Here is a 16,429-nt window from a genome sequence, read left to right on the forward strand (position 1 = left end):
TGGGAGAGGGTGCCAGGGGGCCCCACAGACCACGGCGAGCCAGCCTCACACCCACTGGGCCCTTCCTGGCCACCATCACTTTCGTCCTGAGCCCCCAGCCCCGACACAGCACTTGAGCCTCCCAATCTCCCCAGAGGAGAAACGCTTCACCCAGGGTCCCCGGCGGATTAGTGGCCATAGGGAAATCGCACCCGTCCAGAACCTTCTGCCACACAGATGCCAGCCCCTCCCCCCACCACGTCACTCACTTTCACCCTCTCAGGCTCGTCTGCCTCGTGCCCCCAGGACAGCCTGTTGTGCGCTTCCCGCAGGGACCCCTGCGTGCATCCCGCCCGGCCCCTGCCCCTCCACCCAGCCCCGCCTGGATTGTTGCACCCCCGTTCTTGCTAAGAGCCGCCACCGTGCGCACACTGGCTCTGTGCCAGCCCGCCCGGCAACCCCACGGCATAGCTGTTTCTGCTCCCGTGGGCAGGAAGGGAAACTGAGGCATAGAGCCCGACACTTCGGTGCTGTGGTCACCCAGCGGGAGCCGTGCCGCCCAGCAGCCAGCCCGGATGCGTCAACTGGAGAGTCTGGCCTCTCCACCTCCGTTTCCTTGGGCAACAGGCACCATCCCTGTGCCCCGCAAGGACTTGGCAAGGGCATCTGGGAGAAATGGTTTATTACCTAAAAGCAGCCCGTCAGGGCGAGGCTACTACTTTGGTCCAAGTCCTTCGAATGACCCTCGGGGCTCTTCTGAGCAGTCCAGTGGAGGAAGAGTGAGGGTCTAGCAGCCTGGGTTCCCATTCCTCTCTCTGCTGTGTGGCCCTGGGCCAGCCGCTTTCCTTCTCTGGGCCCGTCTCCCTTGCTGCCCATTGAGGGGCAGGGGCTGCGAGGGTGGCATGACCGGGCAGCTGTGAAGTGACCTGAGTCCCAGGCCGAGGTGTGCTCACGCAGGATTGATGCTGAGAGGGTCCGGAGGGGGGCGGCGTGGGGGGCGGGCGTTCTCAGTCTGCACGCTCCAGCCAGAGCAGGTGTATCTGCCTGAGCTGGCCCCAGGACGCTCCAGGGCTGTGCTGCCCGGTGGCCAGGGGCCTCATGTGGCTATTCAAGCATAATTTTCAATGAATCAAAATGATATACAAGGGAACATTTGGGTTCTCGGTCACACCTGCCACATTTCAGCTACATGTGGCCGTGGCTGCGATACTGCACGGATAGAGTGCACTGGCTCATCGCAGCAGGTTCCCCCGGGCTGCGCTGTCCCCCGGGGCTGCGGTCCCAGACAGCACCAGCCTCACTGAGCGGTGGGGAGGGGAGGACACATGCCCGATGGGCCGCAGCGGGCCCGGCCCCGGCTGGCTCTGCAAAGAGCAGCCGGATGGTCCTTCACGCTGCAGAAGGATTGGCCTCCTGGGCCCCCACCCCCACCCCGTGCAAAGCCTCAGCAGCGCCCCCCATCGTGACCAGCAGAATGCTCCCACAGGTCCCCAAATGTCCCGCAGGGACAGGCTCCCCCAGCTGCCAATGGCTCTCCTGGTCCCCGGCCCCCGCCCCCCCCCCGCCCACCCATCCTGTCGTGCGGACGGAGAAACTGAGTCCCAAGGATCCCTGGTGCCCCCACCTTCTCTCCGCTCCGCTGCAGCGAAAGACAAAGCTTCTGATTACAAAGCACCCCCGTTTAGTCCCCCTCTAGCCCTTGTGACATGCACTGAAAACCACCAACAGTCTCCCTGGGACACGCACCGTTCTATTTTCTCCACACACACCCACCAGCCTCACGCACACACTCCACGTTTCCCTGATTTTTTGGGAGGTTCTGGGATGGAAGGCAGCCCGTTGTGTCCCGGGAGTCCCAGGCCAGAAACTTCTGTTTTTGTGGAAGATTCTTAACAGGGACTCGGGGAGCCTTCAAGGGAAGATTCTAGACTAGAATCCAGGAAGCTCTCCCTCTGAGATTCGGAACTTTGGGGGGGGGGGTGGCCCCCTTGAAAACCTGACTTGAATGGGGTGAGGAAGCCGCCCTCAGCACATTTGCTCATAAACAGAGGAGGTCTGGACCCAGAACGGACTCAGGAGCATCACAGTTGCCCCCGAGGTGGCCCCACTGTCCCCCAGTCCCCGCGGTCCTGGGTCTCGCCACCCCCCCACCCTCCCCTCTCCTGCCTCTGGTCTGAGCTACCCATTCAGTCCCAGCTGTGGGGCAGGCCCTGGGGGAGGCTCTGGGGCTGGACCCTGAACAGAACGTGGGGCCCTCCCGGCTTTCATGGGTGGGGGCGAGGGTACAGATGGTCAACAGACAATAAGGAAGCGAACAATATGCAGATAGCAGTGAGCATCGAGTAGAGCGGGACATGTGGGTGGCCACTGGGGACAGGCTTGTTGGGAAAGGAGAAAGCGATGCTAAAGTCCTGAAGGAGGTGAGGAGGGGAGTCCGAGAGAGCAAAGGCCGCGAGGTGCAGTGCGGTGGGGAACAGGGGGGAGGCGGGCACGGCTGAGCGGGGGTGGGGGGGGCCGCGGGAAGTTGAGAGGCCAGAGAGGCTGCAGGGGGGGAGGCAGTGGCCTGTGGAGGCCGGTGCAGTAACCAGGAGCCAGGTGGTAGCCGTGGGGGCGGGAGAGGGGGTCAGGCTCCAGATGTGCCCAGAGGGGAGAGCCGAGGAGATTCACCGGCAAATGCTAGAAACTGAGTGAGACGGTGAGGGACACCAGGACTCGTTCAGAAGAACCAGGCCGGCAGCCCGGAGGCCTGATGCTGTGGCACACGCTGTCTTCCCACCCCTCGTCCTGTGCCCAGGTGCCCCTGGCCTCTTGCGCATCCTCTCATGGTGGGTGTGGGGAAGAGATGAGCACTCAGGCCCCATCCGGACTAGACGGTGCTCCCACCGGAGCAGGGAGGGTCCTCGGCAGGCAGGAGCCCCACCGGGGGTGTCCCCAAGCTGGGGCAGGGTGGGGAACATAAGGACCTTGCCCCCCCCCCCCACCTCCCATTTGCAAATGGCCTGGCTGAGGCCCAGATGAGGCATGATCCTGGCCCTGGTCACACGGCAGGTCAGACCCACCCCAGGACCTTAGCACACGATGGGCTGCTTGTCCACAGTCACTCGGGGTATGATTCTAGCGCCTCTCTTTCCCCAGCACTTCCGTTGTCCCTTCTATCTGCCGTGCTGGAGGGAGGAGGGCGCGTGCCAGCTCCGGGCATGTGAGGCACCTGGGAATGGAGTGAGCTGGGAGTCACCCGGGCATTCTACTGCCAGGGCCGTTGGTCCCCCCTGGGGAGGCGGGCACCTCCTCCCTGCCAGCTGGGCTCCTCCCCACTCACCCCTGGAAGACCAGAGGTGGCGGGCCAGCCGCCTGATGCACGAGCCACTGCGGACCCGAGCCGTCTCCGGCAGCCCAGCAAGACCGGCACATAAGCAGGGGCCTCCCCACCTGCCCTCCCGGGGGGGCACTGCGCCCCCCGCCCCGGGGCCCCCTGAGCTCCAGGGACGGTTGGGGCCAGCACACAGGTTGAGTCTGAGGGCCCCTCTCCTCTCGACTCCCAGCCAAGCTCAGCCCAGAGTTCCTGAAAGGCGGTGCTCAGCCACCGTGAGGGCCATGGTGTCGTCCAGTAAAACCTTCAAAAACAGGGCAACAGGTGTCTAGACCAGGGGTGAGAGAGGACTGGTCCGGGGACACTGGCGTGGGAACGCACGCACCCTGCCCTAAGCCACCGAGGCTGCACGTCCGGGGCTGTGGCCCTGCCTGGACCTTCCTGCGGCTGGCAGGAGAGCCTGGGAGGTGGCTCCCTGGCCTCTCCCACGTGGTGACCCGATGCCCTCCCCGGAGGGGCCGGGTTATTTCCCCGCGGCAGAGAAGCAAACGTACCAACAGCGAGGGCTCGAGTCAAAGCTCCTGTCTCTGAGCTCAGCCCCTGAGGGAGCGGTCAGATGGGAACCTGGATCGCCCCCCGCCCCTCACACTTAGCCTCCCCCTACCCAGGACAGGCTGTGGGGGGAACATGTATCCCGGCCCAATCCAGGGCTCTGGGGCCAAACCGCGGAGCCTGGGGAAGCAGGCCAGGCCTTCTGGGAAGCCGTCCCCCCTCCTCTCCACTTCTGGCCCCTCGGGGTCCACCGACTCTCTCACGCGGGAGCCAGGCCTGCGTGTGAGCCGGGAGGCTACAGGTCTCCGGGTCTCCTCTGCCGGAGGCGCGCAAAGCCCTGGAGGCCCAAGCTCCGCAGCCTGTGGTCTGGCGAGGGGGCCGAAGAGCTTTCCAAAGGCCATGTGAAACCCAAACATCTTCCCACGACTTCGACTTTATTAGCCTGACCTGTTCCAGCGCGGTCCATGGTGGGGCTGTGTACCATGTGAGCATCTGAAAGCAGCCAGGGCTCGCCAGGGACTGCCCCCTGCCCCAGTGACCATGTGGCTTCCTGCGAGCGTCTGAGGGGACCCTGTCCTCCTTGTCCCCCCCACACCCGCCACCTTCTGCTCCCCAGAGAGTCAGGCATGCCGGGCAAGGCCGCATGGGCTGCCCCCGGGCTGCCCGGTGGGCGCCGAGATCCTGCTGGGGTGAGCCGGAGAGGTGACGGGGGAAGGACCGGGGACGGGGGCACGGGGCGGGACACACGCTTATCCTGGCCAGGAAGGCAGGGAGGAGGGTCACACAGGCAGATGTTAGAGAGCTCTGAAGGCCCAGAGAAGGGGTGCAGGGGAGTCACCCCTTTAAAGACCCTGTGCGAGGCCCTTCCCCGGGGCCACAAGTGGAGAGAGCGGGGAGGCGGGAGCCACGTCCCAGTCACAAAGCAAGGACAGAGGCCACAAGGCAGGAGGGGTCTGTCGGGTTCTCACCCGGCAACTCCTTCACGGACCTAGCGAACAACGTGCTCTTGGGGAAACTGAGGCAGGAGGTGGGGCTTCTGCATGGGCAAGGGAGGGCACCGATGTGAGACCCACCCCTCCCACGCCCTGCTTCTGCTCACCTATTTCACCAGCTGGTGGTGCTCAGAACGCTTTCCCGTGTGAGAAACAGGTCAAGGCAGGAAGAATTGGCTTCCTGGATCCCCTCCTCTGCCAGCCTCTGGGGAACGGACCATCCTGCCCAACGGCCTGGCCGCAGGGACCCAGCCAAGCTGGCACCCCTGTTCTCTGCCTTTAAACTGCGCCCGAGGCAGACAGTACTAAACAGTCCTCACTCCGTCCCTAATTCCAGATGCACCTGGAAACTCTCCAGCGGTGCTCCGCTCTGGACAGTCTGCTCGTCAGGCAGGTCTGGGATACCGGGCAGACCCCTTTGCTTCCCTGCTTCTATACTGGGCTTACTAGGGGTTAACTACACACCTTCTCAGAAGCTTCTAGAGGGCCACATGGCACGCTCCCTGAGCCCAAGACCTTGCAGCTTTGTTTTGGGGGGTAGGGGTGGACTAGAGGCCAGCCTCCGGTCAGTGACCATAGGACGGGCCCTCTGGGTCTCCTGTCCGCTCGGGTGGTATCTGTTTGGGGGGCGAGCAGCTCTGCACTAGGAGGGCGGGGAGGACCCCTGCTCTGGCCGGGTCCAGTCCTGGGCCAGGGCGGCAGGCCCCGTGGGGAGGGTCAGCGAGGGACGGAGCAGGTCTCAGCCTCCTGATGCCCCGAGGCTCCGCCCCGCGGGGGGGGGGGGGGTCAGTAGATTCCCTTCACCCTCTTGTTGTCAGGGTCGAAGGGAGACTTCAGGTGAGCCCGGGCAGGGTAGGCCACCCCCATCCGCTCCAGAGCATAGTCACCACTCTTCACAAAGTCCAGAGAGACCTGTTGCAGAACACGAGGGGGTGTGGGTCACCCGTTACCTGGCGGGTGCTGGGCTCCTATCTACCTGCTTCCCGGAGGGCGGGCTCGGCCTCACCTGTTCCCTCTGGGCCAACCCATCTCTGCGCCACGGGCCCTCCTCTGAATCCAACAACCGCCCTGAGCCCGTAGGAGCCCTGATTGGACTTGACCGCCTGGGGCCCCAGCAGAGCCGCAGGCTGGCAGCCCGTGGGGACACCTCCAGCTGCAGAAAGTGTGGATCCCTGCGAAACCGGGGAACAGGAAAAGGACCATGTGCCTAGACCCTGGGCACACTGGCTCCGCATGGGGATCCTGCCCTCTCAGTACAGGGGCCGCACCCAGGGCCAGCCGTGGGCAAGGCACCGTGGGCTCTGCTCCTAGAGATCTCTTCTCTCCTAGCAATGCAGGACAGGCAGCCCAGGTCCCAGGACCCCCAGAGGCCCAGGGTGGGAGCCCCCTGCCCAGGCCTACATACCAGGCCTGGCACGTCCCTGGCACCCCTGCCTGGGCTGGTCTGACTCACACCCGCTTCCTCCTTGCTCATTCTTCCAAGTGGATCTCCCTCTGGGGCCTCTGCTGGCCGCACATGGGGGGAGCTGCAGCCTGGGGTCCTCCAAGTGTCTAAGGCTGAGGCTGGAAAGCTCAGCCCCCACTGGGTGAGCATCTCAGCCCCCACGGCCAGAGCCTTTCAGCGCCTCAGTTTCCCAGCTGCCACAGGGCTGGTGCAGAACTCCAGGGAGCAAGGCAAGCAGGCCCAGCCACAAAGGTGCTACGGCAGTGAGCTCCCCCCCCACTCGCTCGCGTCACGGCATCCAGCCCATGCCACTGACACCCTCGTGACCAGCCAGCCAGTCTGGCAAGTGCTTCGAGCCCCCTCCCCGGGCTCTGACCCCTGCAGGCCCTCAATGGGCCCTTTCTCTGCCTCTGCGCCCCCTGCCAATGTGCAGGGAGGAGCCGGGCTCAGTGCGGGTCACGGGGGTTTACAAATGGTCACGTGGCAAAACGTGTCTATGGCTGCATGTGTCCGTACGCGAGTACACGTGTGCGTACATGCGTGTGCAGGCACATGTGGGACGAGGAAAGAGAGGAGAGGAATGCGCTCTTGGGAGGATGAGGTCCAGGCCTCTGCTCTCCCTGGCGCCCACCCCAGCCTCGAGGTTTGGGTCTCTGGCTCCAGGAGCAGAGGGCGTTAGCCCTGGCCCAGAGCCTCCTTCTGACCAAGAGAAGCCTGGAGCTCCCAAAGTCGGATTTTTTCAGAGAGAAAATACAGAACTAGCCACTGACCCCGCCAGAGACGCGGCCCCATCAACCGCGACCTCGCCGCGCCCGGTCGCCCAGGTCCAGCGTGGCGCAGGGGTACAGGCGGCAATGGGGCGCTGACAGGGAGCCTGGCGGGGAGCCGAGCTTCCCTGGGCGGAGCCAGGGTGGGGGGTGGGGCGGACTCACCGACTGGCCGCTGGGGTCCCGGATGTAGCCGTAGGCGAGAGTCTTGTCAACGGCAAACCCAAAGTCAGCCCTCCGGACGTGGCCTACCACCTGGCCGTTTCTCCAGATGGCCTCCAGGCCGAACATGGGCACTTTTCTGGAAGAAGCAAGAGAGAGCTGGGGCCCCGGAGCCCCCAGGGGGGACACCCGCGCCCTGGGGCCTGGAGCCATCCCAGTGCCTGGCCCCCAGGTCGCCAGGCACAGCGTCCAAGCGGATGCCCGAACGAGAACAGACCACTGCCGGGCCCTGACTTCTGCGTCTGCAGGGACAGACCCCAGGTATTTGGGAAAGGCCCGCCGTTTAACTTGCTTTTCCTTGACTTCTGAATAATTGAAAGCCTTATGCCCCCGAGGCTTGTTTTACCGTGGTTCTTTCTCCACAGAACGCTGCATTATCTATCAAAAGGACTTTTCTTTAGCATGAATGCAGACTATAACATTTCTGAAAATTCAGAAGAGAAAGCGCAGAGATTAGACTACAATCACAGATGCTCCAGCGCCCGGAAGTGCCTGGCATATTTAGTGCAAATCTCTGCAGACTCGTGCCTCTGGGTGTTGGGTCGATGTTTGTGGAGAGCCTGACGGGTGCCCGGGGCCGGCCGCCCCCCAGGAGAGGGTGGCACAGCAGTGTGGATCCTGCCCTGGGCAAAGGCGCGGGGACGAGGCGTGGGAGCCTCTGGCTCTGGGCCCCGAGTGAATGAGGGAAGAGGGTGGGACAGACGGCGGTTCCGCGGCAAATCCCTGCCCTTTCGTCCCACCCGGTCCTGTGGGGCACATGCTGTTTGCACGTGAAGAAACAGGCCGGGGTAGGGGGCATCTTGGCCGTGTCCTTCCTCAGGACCGGAACCGCCCTGGCTGCCTTGGTGGCCCTGCAGAGAACACCCGAGCGGGGCCGGAGGGCTGTGGCGGGTGCATCGGAGGCTCCCGGAGCCAGACAGACATCAGGCTGCAGGTGCTTCCCGGAGGGCCAGGTGGCAGAGGGGCTCCGCAGGGCTCTGCTCCGTCTGCACCCCCAAACTGGAGCCTGGGCTGCTCCCCAGCAGGTGGACAAAGCGGCGTGCGGGGGGGCCGGTCTGACCGGAGCCCGGGGAGAAGCAGCAGGGCGATGACAAGCCACAGCTCGGCTCCCCCTCTGCCCCCCCCTCATGTCTCCTGACACTTCTGTTGATGGCTCCAGAAATCCGGGAGAATGGCCGCGTTCGTGGGAGCCTGTCAGCCGCAAATCAGCAAAGTGGAGCCGCCGTCCTGGAGACCGTTGCTACCCAGGTTCCCGCGAAGACACCAGCCTGGGACTGTCATTTCAGAGTCACCCGCCCAGGTGGAATCCTGGGACAGCATGGGCCAGATCCCGAGGACATAACTGAGCCACCTGCTCAGAGCTCCCCCGCTCCGGGGGCAAATGGAGGGGTCGAGTCCCCGGAACGGGCTCTCCTTCCTGCGGCTGGGTTACCCTGTCCCTTGGCACCCCAGGTCTCCAGGCCGCGGCCTGGCCTTCCCTCCACCATCTGTCGTGGGGGGGATTTAACCGGAACATGGTGAGAAGTCACCACATGGTGACCGGGAAGCTGGGCCCTCAGCCCGGGTCCACCCATGGGAGGTGGCCTGGCGGCACCTTTGTCTTTCAAAAGCTGTGTGTGAGCAGGGTGTGTCCCAGCCCCCCCCCCCCCCCGGGTCCCCTCGGGCCCTGCTGACCCCGTCCTACTGGACGGACAGACGCAGGACCACGGGCCACTCACTCGTCCACCGTGAAGCACACCAGACGTCGGCGGAGGCCCTCGGCCCGCTGCTTCTCCAGGGCCTCCCGCCCCAGGAAGGGGACCGCTGACTTGAGCTTACAGGTGAAGGCCAAGCCCGCCTCCAGGGGGCTGTCGTCGGGGCGCAGGTCTGCGTGCCAGTGCCGGTAGCCTGCGGGGAGGACACCCTGGGGTCGGTGCCCAGCAGACGTGGGGGGCGGGCTGCTCCTGCACCTGCAGAAGGTCCCCTGGGCGAGGCCCCGGGAGCAGATGCCCCTTCCAGCCTCTGCCCTGCCGGTGAGCTGTCAGGGAGGGACCCGAGCAGCCCTGCCCTCACATCCTTCCAACCCCCTGGGGAAACCCAGGCACCCAGTCCAAACCCAGCTCCGGCCCCGCTCCCCCAAGGCTGGGCAAGCACCCCTCCCCCTCGCCCTCCAAGTGCTGCTGTCAGGGACCCCAGCCCCGGCCCCAGGCCTGCGTGGAAGCCACGGTCTGTGGGCAGTGCAGGGGTTGGTGGGGGGAAGGCTGGGGAGGCCGACAGAAAGGGGCAGGCGGGAAGGGGAGTGGGGCAGGGAAGAAGCACAGGGGCCGACACCCCCCGCCCCCCCACCTGCAGCGTGGCTCCGGGCAGCCCGGGGGCGCCCTGTGGGCCCCACACACACCTTTCTCGATGCTCAGGGAGTCGATGGCCCGGTACCCGGCGTTGACGAGGCCGTGCTTGGTGCCTGCAGCCATCACAGCCCGGTACACGGGCACACAGGCTGGCTTGGGCACATGAAGCTCCCAGCCCAGCTCCCCCACGAAGGAGAGCCTCATGGCCCGCACCTGGGGGCACAGGGCACGACTCAGACCCAGGCTAGGGTCAGGCGACCCAGGTCGAGCGCCTACTGTCACCATTCTCACTAGCTGGCCCCGGCCCTGGCCGCCCAACACACAGGGATGGGGTCTCCAAGGACAGAGCTCCAGACTGCTCTGGAAATCTCTAGGGGGAAAGAGGGGTGTCAGCACTGGGAGCAGGAGAAAGCGGACACACGGTTCCCAGGCCTCACTCTTTTAAGTCACTGTGCACGTGTCCCGGGGCAGCCGTACCAAATGGCCACAGACCGGGGACTTAGAGGAGCAGAAGTGTGTTCTCTCCCAGTTCTGGAGGCTTGAGGCCCCAAATCAAGGTGGCAGCACTCCGTGCTCCCCCCAGAAGCTCTGGGGGAGGGTCCTTCCTGCCTCCTCCAGCCACAGGCGCTTCCTGGGCTTGTGGTCACATCCCTCCAGTCTCTGTGTCACACGGCTTCTCCTCTGTGTCTTGTCTACTTTGGTCTCTTATCAGGACACTTGTCACTGGAGCCAAGATCCACCCTGGTCCTGGACGATCCTGTCTTAAGATTCTTACCTGAGTCACAACGTCAAAGACACTACGTCTAACTGAGGCCACACTCGGGTTCTGGGCGGGGGGCTAGGACGCAGGCACCTATTTTGGAGGCCACCATTCAGTCACCACAGCAACCTTTGGCAAGTCTCCTGGCCTCCCTCTGGCCTCAATTTCGCCATCTGTAAATGGGATCAGGAGCCCGACTCTGTCTGTTTTAAGAAGCTCTGAGGTCTGGGGCGCCTGGGGGCTCCGTTGGTTAAGCATCCGACTTCAGCTCGGGTCACGATCTCACGGTTTTTGAGTTCGAGCCCCGCGTAGGGCTTTGTGCTGACCGCTCGGAGCCTGGAGCCTGATTCGGATTCTGTGTCTCCCTCTTTTCTGTGTCCCTCCCCAGCTTGCACTCTGTCTCTCTCTGTCTCTCTGTCTCTTTCAAGAATAAACACCAATCAATCAATCACTTAAAAATAAAAAAGAAGCTCTGGGGTCTCTCTGTGAGGGGGAGTTGCTGGGAGGTCGGTGGCCCAGCTCAGGGGTCACCGTGGCTGCACCCGATGGGTTCTGACACATCAAGAGGGGAAGCAGACAGGTGCTGAGTCGGCACTGTGATTGCTCCCCGGCCTGGTCAGCCTTGGCCAGATGCTGGGCTCTGAAGACACACACAGCCTCTGCCCCCACCCCCGTCCCTGCCCCGGCCTGGAGTCTTAGAAGGCGAGAGCCAGAAGCACAAGCCAGTTCTCTGGCAACCACGCTCAGGGTGGGCAAGTGTTGGGCAGGAAGGTGCCTGCCTGGGAGGGCCCGCCCGGCCCGGCTGGCAGGTGACAGAGCTTCCCGCTGCAGACAGGCCTTCCCAGAGAGCAGGGGCCAGGGCACCGAGCTGGAGCAGGTGCGCAGGGGAGGACAGAGAGAGAGGGGCATACAGTGGGGTCGAAAGGACCTTTGTGAGGACCACTTCAGTGACAGCTGGGTCCCAGGGGCCAGCAAGGGACTGTGCGTCCCCAACGCCCCGGAGAGGACAGTGCTGTTGACACAGTGTTCCCTGGGCTACGTTCTGCACACACATTCCGTCACTGGAGCACTTCTCCCACATGGTGGCAGAGACCCATGTAAATAACATCCAGGGGATGATGCAAAAACAGAGGCCCAGAGGCGCCACGCATCTCTGATGGGGCAGCTGGCCTCTGGGTACCAGGCTGGCGGCTGTGTGGGGGCCACAGCCAGCAGCGGGCAGCGCCCTGCCCGCTGGCCTGTGACCTGTCCTGTATGGTTGGTTTGCTTACTGGTCATTTACAACCCAGCCACAGTGCCTGCTTCCTGGCCTTCGGGCAAATCCTCGAGTCCATGGTGTCCCCGGGGGTAAGGCCTGAGCCCGCAGCTCCAGGACCGTCCTTGTCACAAGAGGGACATGGAAAGTACAGCAAAGTGCAGAGCTCACGGGGAGGAAGGAGCCTACCCCATCGCTGCTGTGAGCCTGTGCGGCTCCAAGTGGATTACTGTCTACACAGGAGGGGGCAGAGGCCACTCTCCCGAGCACAGACCCAGCTCCTTACAAACCTGACACTTTAATCACATTGCTGCCAAGGGGTTGGATTCTGAAAGCTCTGGAAACAGTGAACATTTGCTCTGAGTTGCCATTTGCCCAGGCCTCTCAAAAAACTCACAACCGACACAGAAAACGTACTGTTGACATTTCCCTGCTTCCCTAGTGCAAGCCGTGGGCCCCTGACAAAGATTGCCTGTCAACGGGGTTCTAATTTTAGACAGCCCACGGAGGAGCTTGGGGCTCAAAGCCAATCTCATTTTGAAATAGGAAAAATCATTTTTAAAGCTCCCCCATTAATGGCCCAGGTTCGTGTCAGACACGCACGGTCCCAGTTAAGTGAGAGGGTCAGGCCCTGGGGCTCTGTGATTTCATCGGTGGAAAGCCTCTTCCCAGCCTCTTCCACGGCTCCCAGGAACCCCACCCCCACCCCCCGCCCCACTCCCCGGGGCCAGGGGCCGGCTGCCTGGCTCTCTACTGCACCCTTGTGCACAGGTTCAGCACACAGTAGGTGCTAAATAAATACTTCCCAAACGATGGAGTAAAACAGGGGCAGATGGGCCTCTGCTTCTGGCAAATTGAGGGAGTTTGGGGAAGCCCAGGTGCATTTCTAAGTTCACAGAATTGCTGGTTTTCAAGACATCTTGCATTTGTTTCCACTGACGCAGTGGATTTGGGGGAGGGGGTGCCATTTCTTCTGAGCAGGGACACACAATAAAGAGGAAAAGCTAAAAATGAGGATATCTGGATCATGGGCTCTGGTCAGTCTCTCCTCCCTGCCTCAGTGTCCCCATCTGATAGATGGGAGAGGACAGTGCTTCTGATCATCAAGTTCAGGGGAAGCATGGTGCCTGGGACACAGTCACCTGCCAGCAAAGACTGGGTTGGACTGCCTTCAAAAGCAAGCCCCAAACCGAGGCAAACCCCCTTGCAAAAGAGAGCCCCACTCTCTTACAGGAGCCACAGGCCCTGGATGAAGTCACAAAATCATGGAAGGTCATCAGGAAGGACCTTAAATCAGGACCCTTCTCTCACCCTAAAGGCCCCCCAAGATACTGTTGGAATTAATAAACACAGGCTCAAAATCAACACACAAAAATCAATGGGGTTTTTATACCTTAGCAATGAACAATCCAAAAAGGAAATTTTTTAAAAACCCCACTTATAATAGTATCAAAAAGAACAACATACTTAAAAAGAAACCTAACTATGGAGGTAAAAGACGTCTACACCGAAGTCTACCAAACTTTGCCGAAAGAAACGAAGAAAGGTATGAATAAATGGGAAGACATCCCATGTTCATGGATTGGAACACAGTATCATTATGATATCAATACTACCCAACGCGATGTGCAGATTCACTGTATCCCTATCAGAATCCCAGGGACACTTTTTGCAGAAATAGAAACATCCATCCTAGCATTCATACGGAATCTCAAGGGACCTCACACAGCCAAAGCAATCTTGAAAATGAGTAAGGCTGCAAAACTTGCAGTTCCCGATTCCAAAACTAACTACAAAGCTCCCGTAATCGAAAAGCGTGTGGTACTGGCATAAAATCAGACAAACAAACCAATGGAATAGAAAAGTGGGCCCAGAAATAAACCTTCACGTGTGTGGCCAAACGATCTCCAGCAAGGCTGCCGAGACCACTCAATGGGGAAGGGACAGTCTCTTCAACAAACGTGTTGGGAAAACTGGACCTTCACATGCGGAAGAATGAAGCCGCATTTGCGCCATATACGAACATTAACTCAAAATGGATTAAAGACCTCACTGTACGTCTTAGAACTGTAAAACTCCCAGGAGAAACAGGGGAAAGTTTCATGACATTGGACTTGGCAATGATTTCTTGCATATGACACCAAAGGCACAGGTAACAAAAAGCAAAATTAGTCAAATGGGGGCTACGTCAAACACGAAAATGTCTGTGCATCGAAGGAAACAGCCAACGGTGAAAAGACAACCTACAGAGGGGGAGGAAATATTTACAAATCATATATGTAATAAGGGGTTAATAACAAGCATACATAAAGAAGCCCTACAACTCAACACCAACAAAACAACCCGACTGAGAAACGAGGAAAGGATAAATAGAACTGGGGTCTATCCATACAATGGAATATCATCATCCAATAAAAGGAAGGAGATTTTGACACCTGCTACAACACGGATGAACCTTGAGGCCATCGTGCTAAGTGAGATAAGCCAGACACAAAAAGGCAAGTCCTATATGATTCCACTTCCGTGGAATCAAACTAGTCACACTCATAGAGACGGAAGGTAGCTGGTGGTTACCAGGAGCTGGGGACAGGGCCAATGGGGGTTGGTGTTTAATTGATACGGAGTTTCAGTTTTGCCAGATGAAAAAGTCCTGGAAATCTGTTGCACACCAATGTGAATCCAGTTACTACTACTGAACTACGTGCTTTAAAAAGGTTAAAATGGTAAGAACAGAACAAACACCCTTTTCCCCATGGATGGGCACCTAGAGCCCAGGGGGACCGGGTGGCTGCTTTCTTAATGTTTTGGGTACCAGGAGCAAGGGAAGGGCAGCAGACGCTCGTGCTGATACCGGTCCATGACGGGCCAGCCACCCACAGAAGCGGCAGGCACCACGGTGGCCGAGAGCGTGAGCTCGGGTTTCAATCTGAGTCCCCAGGGGCACCTGGGCGGCTCAGTCAGTCGAATGTCCGACTCCTGATTTCCGCTCAGGTCGTGATCTCACAGTTCGTGGGATTGAGTCCTGCGTTGGGCAAAGCATGGAGGTTGGCTGAAGATTCTTTCCCTCGTCCTCTCTCTCTCTCTCTCTCTCTCTCTCTCTCTCTCCCCCTTGCTCCTCCCCCTTCAAAAAAAATAAACTTTTAAAAATAAAAATAAAAAAAATAAATAAGTACATAAAAAGTCCCCTGGTGACTGATGTCCCTCTGAGTCTCTTCTGCAAGTCCAGGATGATAACAGTATGTCCTTCATTGGGGCACCTGGGAGGAGGGCTCAGTGGGTCAAGGGTTCAACTTTGGCTCAGGCACCATCTCTCGGTTCGTGGGTTCGAGCCCCGCGACGGGCCCTGTGCTGACAACTCAGAGCCTGGAACCTGCTTTGGATTCTGTGGCTCCCCCTCTCCCTCTCCCTCTCTCTCTCTCTCTCTCTCAAAAATAAATAAACATTAAAAAATTAAAAAAAATAAAAACCCGTATGTCCTTCAGAGGCTCACGGGAGCACTCAATAGAATCATCCCCATAAAGCCCCAGGCAGGGTGCTCACCACGGGGGAAGTGGTGTTACCGGCCCAAATAAGGAAGCGGGGACTCAGGGGGAGTTTGGTCGCTTGCCCCAGGCCCGCTGATGTCCCGGGAAATGTTTGATAATCATCTCCCGGGGTGGGGTAGGGGGGTGTTCTGTAGCACTGAGCACTTTCCGTGGTGTAAATGCTCCTCCCGCTGCTGGTGATTTCACTGTGGCTCACTAGTCTTCCTACAGATTTCACCGCGGCTCTCCCGCTGGCACCAGCCCACCCAGTACTCGGAGGAGGCCTCGCAACTGGGAAGCGGGCAACACGGGGGGGGGGGGGGGGCCCGCCAGGGTTTCCAAGTGGAGAGCCCGTGCGGGTGCCGTAAGATCCACACTCTCTGCCCTGACGGACTCACTCGAAGATTGTTGGGTGCTTGGGTTCTAGCAAGACGTGATCCAGGAGCTTGCCTCCATGCTTGGTGACTCAGGGCGCTCCCGCCGGCTTTCCGTGGACGGGACGGGAGTCCGGGGAGGTGCTGGGCCGCCGCCTCGGCTCAGATCAGAGGCCACGCAGGGGCCCCTGGGCAGGGGAGGCCACGTGGCTCCCGTGGGATGCCCTGGGCACGTGCGTCACCAGAACAAGCCCGGAGTGTGCCTTTCCGGGTAAATATCGCAGGAGGGCTCCGGCAGCTGTGCCCACGGACTCAGGCCAGCATGTCCAACCTTTTCAGATCACATTAGCTCATGGCAGTCTTACAAGTTTCCAGGCATTTGGTTGTGTAACAGCACCCCCAACACCCCATGCACATCCTCCCAACTCAGCCATCTCTTACATAAATGAGGATTCCCAGGGACCCTGGAGGCAGGGGGTGGGCAGAGATCAGAGCATGGGCGGCCCTCTGCAGGGGCCTGGCGTCCTGAACCCCCAGGAATAGGGGAGAAAATGTTGGCGATAGGTTCAAGGATCTTCATTTTTCAACCTCCCTGGAGGCTCCCAAGACATCCTCGATTCTAATAATGATCTATCTGCAGGGGGGATGTGCAATTTCCCCCAGCGGTCTGGTCCAGAAGGCTGGGTGTGCAGTGGGGGTGGTGGCTCTGGGGACGGTGATTACGGTAACGAAGATAGTGGTGATGGCAGGAGTTGGGGGGCATGGTGAAGGGGGTGGGGGTGTGGGAGAGGAGAGGATGTGCAAACCAATTTCCAAGAATAAGAATAAATAAAAGGTATGATGCTCAAATCACACGTCAAAAACTTGACCTTCAGGGCGCCTGGGTGGCTCAGTTAAGCGACTGAGCCGACTCTTCATTTCGG

General features: G+C 60.4%; 1 protein-coding gene across 5 annotated transcripts in view; it reads right to left on the reverse strand.

Annotated features, from left to right (window-relative positions):
- Positions 1–4,254: 4,254 nt before the first annotated feature.
- SARDH (sarcosine dehydrogenase) overlaps positions 4,255–16,429 on the reverse strand; it is a 63,282-nt gene continuing 51,107 nt past the window's right edge. For all 5 annotated transcript variants that reach the window (XM_086684414.1, XM_086684413.1, XM_086684416.1 and 2 more), the window contains 4 exons: positions 9,644–9,806; positions 8,985–9,153; positions 7,210–7,345; positions 4,255–5,745 (listed from right to left, as the gene is read on the reverse strand). In XM_086684414.1, the coding sequence (XP_086540540.1) occupies positions 5,620–5,745; positions 7,210–7,345; positions 8,985–9,153; positions 9,644–9,806 (594 nt within the window). In that variant the 3' untranslated portion in view covers positions 4,255–5,619. The remainder of the gene's footprint in view (positions 5,746–7,209; positions 7,346–8,984; positions 9,154–9,643; positions 9,807–16,429) is intronic.

Source organism: Puma concolor, chromosome D4 (genome assembly GCF_028749965.1).
Source record: "Puma concolor isolate L17-30 chromosome D4, mPumCon1.1.hap2, whole genome shotgun sequence".
NCBI classification, from domain to species: domain Eukaryota; kingdom Metazoa; phylum Chordata; class Mammalia; order Carnivora; family Felidae; genus Puma; species Puma concolor.